This window comes from Leptopilina boulardi, unplaced genomic scaffold (assembly GCF_019393585.1).
Source record: "Leptopilina boulardi isolate dan_hultmark-lab unplaced genomic scaffold, ZJU_Lbou_2.1 LbouV2_324, whole genome shotgun sequence".
In the NCBI taxonomy this organism is placed as follows: Eukaryota; Metazoa; Arthropoda; class Insecta; order Hymenoptera; family Figitidae; genus Leptopilina; species Leptopilina boulardi.
The window spans coordinates 2,003,562-2,009,561 of record NW_026137890.1 but is presented as its reverse complement, the minus strand read 5'-3'; the positions used below and the strand labels follow the sequence as shown (position 1 = coordinate 2,009,561).

At 25.6% G+C, this 6,000-nt stretch overlaps 1 protein-coding gene across 1 annotated transcript in view; it reads left to right on the top strand.

Moving 5' to 3' along the window:
- Positions 1-1,089: 1,089 nt before the first annotated feature.
- LOC127284438 (uncharacterized) overlaps positions 1,090-6,000 on the top strand; it is a 49,448-nt gene continuing 44,537 nt past the window's right edge. Inside the window, exons 1-3 of the mRNA XM_051309859.1 lie at positions 1,090-1,482; positions 2,222-2,389; positions 2,993-3,197. Of these exons, the coding sequence (XP_051165816.1) occupies positions 2,250-2,389; positions 2,993-3,197 (345 nt within the window). The 5' untranslated portion in view covers positions 1,090-1,482; positions 2,222-2,249. The remainder of the gene's footprint in view (positions 1,483-2,221; positions 2,390-2,992; positions 3,198-6,000) is intronic.

The following is a 6,000-nucleotide window of genomic DNA, read 5'->3' as shown; positions in this document are numbered from 1 at the left end:
GTGGTGGCGCGTAGAAGTTTCCGTACCAATCGGAGATCGCACCTAGCTCATAGGTGGAAAACATGAGCACGAAAGAGATAAACATATCTCACTATCTCTTTCGTTCTCATGCTTTTCGCTTTTACGCCGGCGTTTCACGCTGTCATGTGACGGTGCCTTTATTTATATTATTTTTTTTACAACGATCGGTTGTTAAATAGTTAGCTTGTACATATATTACAGGTAAAATACTTTGTATTATTTGCAGGGTTGCGTATGTAATATACATCAGGTAAATAACATAGTTTTTTACGTATATTACATATGTAAATTACCTTAAATTTTTCAAACACAATGCATTTTTTTTATGGTGGGGGGTATTATACGTATAAAAAACCCATGTAATTTACGTAAAAAACTCTGAGTTACGCTTAACTGTGCAACCCTGATTATATTAGGTTGTTCAAGTTGGGTGGGGAAAATCCAAAATGGCGATTAAGCGGTGCCCAAACAAACATTAGAATTGTACGGGATGAAGTCGAATTTTTTTAATATCTCTCTTAAATGAAATTTTAAAACCTAAGTGAATTATGATTTTAGTTTCTAATTTTAATGACCCATTTAATACAATAATAAAAAACAATTTTATTTTTTTAATAAATTTTATTATTGTATTAAATAGGTCATTAAAAATAGAAACTAAAATCCTAATATCAGTTTTGAAACTTAAGTTTTTGATAATTTAACTCAAAATGATGTATTTTTCGGAAAACAACGAGAATCCTTGTACTCAAATCTATCATCCCTCAAAATTTTAGATAAAAATCTTTTCTCATTTTAGAGTAAGATGTATACTACCAAAACAAATTTTCCCATACTAGGTAACGTGGGAGGTTCCCACATACCCTTAAGCGAGATATTAAAAAAATTCGACTTCATCCCGTACATTTCTAATGTTTGTTTGTACACCGCTTAATCGCCATTTTGTATTTTCCCCCACTTAACTTGAACAACCTAATACTCGAGGTTTTCTATGAATGTACTCATCTCTGCCCTCAACTTAAATTTCTAATCCATGTTACTGTGGAACGACCTTAAAATAGTACAGTGTTGTTCACTTTCTGCGTTGGCCTGAAATTGCTTTGTTACTATAGAAACATTATAGAGAATTCTGCTAAAATTGTTCATTTTTTCAGTAAATTAATTGACTAGATGTGTTAATTGTATTTAAGAAATTCCATTTCAGACTAGACAACTTTTTTTGACATTTAATATTTTAACATTATAAAAAAATTCGCGTTTAAAATATTTCCTTCTCCTAGGTTTTTAAAACATTGTTGAGCAGAAGACAGAATCAGCCGTTTATCGATGATGGCTTGATTGTCGTTGATGAATATACCTAACCTATTCTCGGCGTCCTTATTGCAATTACTCAAAGCAGTTTTAATAGAAAATCTTGGGTGTATTCGAACATTGCTATCACTAATATTATGTCAAGAATTGGTGAGTTTCATATTCTTTAACCACTTGATATTTTTATTATTTAATATGAACCGTTATTCACGATTGACGTTATTAATTGAAAATCAAGTTCAGTTTACTTTTACATCTAATTTTCAATTTTTAAATTATTTGTAATAATAATTAGATTTTTAATTCTTCTTAAAAAGTCATATTTGTATATTGTGTATTTACAAAATAAATTGACTATTTAAATGATGTTTTGTTATGAACACTTTAAAAGTAGTTGATTTATGTTCATTTTAATTCTTCTGTGTTTTACTACATGTTTGCAGGTTGTTTATTTGTAAACATGATAAAATTTATGTTGTAATACATTTAAAGAGGGGTGTTTTATTTTTACGTGTTCTTTTTAAGTCTATTGCTTATTTCATAAAACAAAAAAAAAAATATATATATATATAAAATTACACATTAGCATATTAAGAAAGCTAATTTTTAAACTACTAGTTTAAATGATCAGTAAAGTTAAATTTACAATTTCATTCCGTAAAACGCATGCTTATACGAAATTTATAAATTAGTGTTTAATTAAATAAATAGAATTTGCATACATATTGAGAAAAATTTAAATAAACAAAATTAACAATATGAAGTTAGTTCAATATGATACTAAATAAATGTTAATAATATGTAATTAATGATAAAGATAAGAATGAATGTACTAGAAATACTTGTAATTTTTAAAAATGACAACAGCTTTTTAACAATTTTTCTGTAGGTGACTGTACATACTTAAAATATTTATAATGGATCCAGCGACGGTGATAGCTCTTTGTAAAGAGAATATACAACCTTTACGACATGGCCGTAATGTTGCACAGTTGGGGACTGCACTTCGAGCACAAGAAGATGCGGAAGCTCAACAATTCTTACTTCAAGAACGACAGTAGGAATAATTTGAAGTTATACATTAATAAAGATAAAAACTTTCTGCTTTTTTAACAGGTCGAATTATGCTAAAAAAATGGCTTATTTATGTTAAAATTTGCCTTTTTTATCGTATTTATTATTTATTATAATGATTTTTTAAAAATCGTTTTGCAATAAGTCAATAGGAATTTATTTTTTTATTATATTGTTTCTTTAGATAAGTTTGTAAACAAATTCAATAGAATTAGTATAAATAATTTTTTTTAACTAAAATTTTTATTTTTTATTCTCTATCGCATATAGATATATTTACATATTTACCGAAAAAAAATTCTACTGCTTAAATAACAAAATTACTTGTTTTTTCTGCTGATTTATTTTAATTAAATTTCTATTAGAAAATACTTTCTTCATGGTTTTTAGACGTTTTATATTTAAAATTTCGAGCAAATTTATGTTTTTATGCTTTAGCAGAATTTTTCTATTTAAATTAACATATTTTTTTATTTAAACAGAAAGAATTCTAAATTTGTGATTCTGTGTATCAAGATATTTTATATGATTTTCTAAAATCCTAGTCATTATTTGTTTCTTCTTCTTATGTTTTCTTTTTTTCTAGAATGCACGAAGATGCCATAAAAAATTATGTTGGGGATGATCCTCTAGAGAATTGGTACGACTATATTCTTTGGATTGAACAAAGTTATCCAAAAAGTGGACATGAATCTCACATTAGCAGACTGTTGCAAGATTGCCTATCAACTTTTGAGAAAGAAACAAAATATCATCAGGATAGAAGATATATTCGCTTATGGATCAATTATGTAAGTATATTTTTTACGCATTCTTGAGATAACAAAATGCATATTACAACAGAAATCTAATTATATAAATTAGAAATTTTTGAATTTATCACTTGATAAAGGTTTTTTAAAAAAAGAAAATTTTATCAATCATTACGAGTCAATAAGGAGAAACTGATTTATGTTTCGGTAGCTATGTTGTCCTCATCAGAATCTGAAAAGATTAATTTATTTCTAAGAAGTAGAATACAAAAAAAAATATTTTTACTTGCAAGAAAAAATATTTAAAAAATATTAAAATAAAATTACAAATAAAGAAAAGAAGAGCACTCCGTCGCGCTACGCGCTCCAAATGTTATGCTGACTCTACATTTAATATTATATTATAATATTTTAATATAAAAATTATATATAATAATTATATTATTATTATATAGGATTAATTTTCTTAAAGTTCTTCGACTTTAAGGACAACATTCTCATCATGGCACTCGCGTTTCAAGCTCGAATGTATGATGCGGAATTAGAAGTGTTTTTGAGTATTTGGATTTTTCAAATATATGAAACATTAGAGCGAACGAATACATTTAAGGGGATAGTATCACATCTCCATTATTTTTTTCAAATAGTTTTTTTAATTAAACAATTTATTTTATTTACTTCAAATTTGTTATATACATAAAAGTAAGGGTTATATACTATTCCCAGTTAAAAAGTCTTGTACAAGATCATGTACATTTTCTTGTTCAAGTTCTTGCACATTCGCGTGATCTTGTACAAGAGCAGAAAACGAACCTGTAAAAAGAATTGGAACAAAGTACATGAACATGTACAGGTACATGCAAGTGTACTTGTTTACGACTTTGTGTGAGCAAAATTGCAAATCGATTTGTTTCGATTTACAAAAGTTATTGTGTCAACAGCATTTTGTGTCTACATACAGACAGACACTTTCGCCGGACCATGATTTTTCGACTCAGGGCACCTCATAACGTAAAGATTTCATGGAAATAGAAAAAGTCAATTTTCGACCAATTATAATACCTTCTCATGTGATGAGAATGTAAAAGTAAATATAAAAATACAATAAAATATTTTCAAAATTTAACGAGACAAATATGACGACGCTCACTGACCAACTAACAATAATATTAAAGACACAATCATAGTATGAATATAAAATTGAAAATGAAAACAAAAGACGGAAAAGATGTTATGACAAATCAGATTTTGTACATATGCAATAGGACGTTTCACTGAAAACTTTTTTTTCGATTTTCTAAAACCTTAACCCGAATTTAGACTCGTCTTGACTCACAAAATATGGCAGAATTTTTTCACATTTTTTGAAGGTCATTTAGAGGTCGCTATTTTGATTTTCATGCAAAATTTGTGCTTTTTATAAAAAAAATTTTATTTTGTATTTCTAAGTGTTCCAATTTAAAAAAATATTTGAAGCTTATTTTTATGACCTTAAATGAGAAAAACGGTCTCCTTCACGTTCAAAGTTACTTTATTTTAATTTAAAGCCTCTTAAAAAATCTAATTCTTTTTTAGAATATTTGAATAGACAATATACTTTAATTTGGTAAAAGAAAATTTTGTTAGATATGTTGTATTTGTTTAAACTATAAAGAATTTGAAGAAAAAATTGTTTTCCACAATAAAAAATCAAAATCATTTAATTATTTTTAATAAAAATACACAGTACGTATATAAAGAAAGTATAATCGGAGGAATAACTTTGACTAAAAATATAAAAGATTTAAATTTGAATATAATTTAAATAAATGTAAACAATTAAACATAATTTAAATATATTATATATTATAATATATTCTAATGTTATATATTTTTATTCAAAGTTATTCTATCGATTGTACTTGCTTTATATGTTTACAGTGTATTTGTTTTAAAAATAATTAAATAATCTTAATTTACTATTTTGAAAAACAATTTTTTCATTAAATTTTTTTTTAAGTTTAAACATATACTATACTAGCTGTCGCACCCGTCTTCGACGGTTATAATATTTAGATTTAATAAATTTTGAAATTTATAATTACATCCAATTGGATCTAATTTCAAAGAGTAAAAAAGTAATTTTCGATTTTTTATTTTTACAATATCTGATTTCATATTCAGATTTGCAATTATTAATTTTAAAATTCTGATAAAATTCTTAAAATTTCTTGTTAAAAGCATACTTAATTGGTCACAAAATTTTAAATAAAGAACGTTTAGTAAAGAATTATCAAAAAATAAAAAATGTTAAATTTTTTGAAAGTGTCATATTTTTGTTTAAATTAATATTTTTCATTGGTGTGCAGCTAAGATTGCGTTTAATACCCAACAGACTAAAAACATTATTGTTTTACTTATAAAAAGTTGAACATAACGAATTCTTATATTACAATGTTATTAAAAAAATTGTAAATTCAAAAATTTGATTTAGACTTTTAAATTCAGACTATTTACTTAATTTAATAAAAAAATTGATTGTATTTATGTGAAAAAATTAGGTACAAATAGTTTCAAATCAATCTGTCAAAAAATAAAAAATTTGCATTTTTTTGATTTTTTTAAATTTTTTGAAAAAATGTCATAACTTTCGTTCATGTTAATATTTTTTAATCAAATATGTCTAAGATTTTAAGTTACGTTAAGACTGAATACACTGCCAAGTTTTACCTCAATCGGTTGAGCCGTTTTAAAGTTGTGCCGGTACAAAATATTGACGACAGACAGACAGATAGACAGACAGACAGACAGAATTTTTATTTATGGCATATTTGTTATCTTTACTACTTAAAATGATAAACTA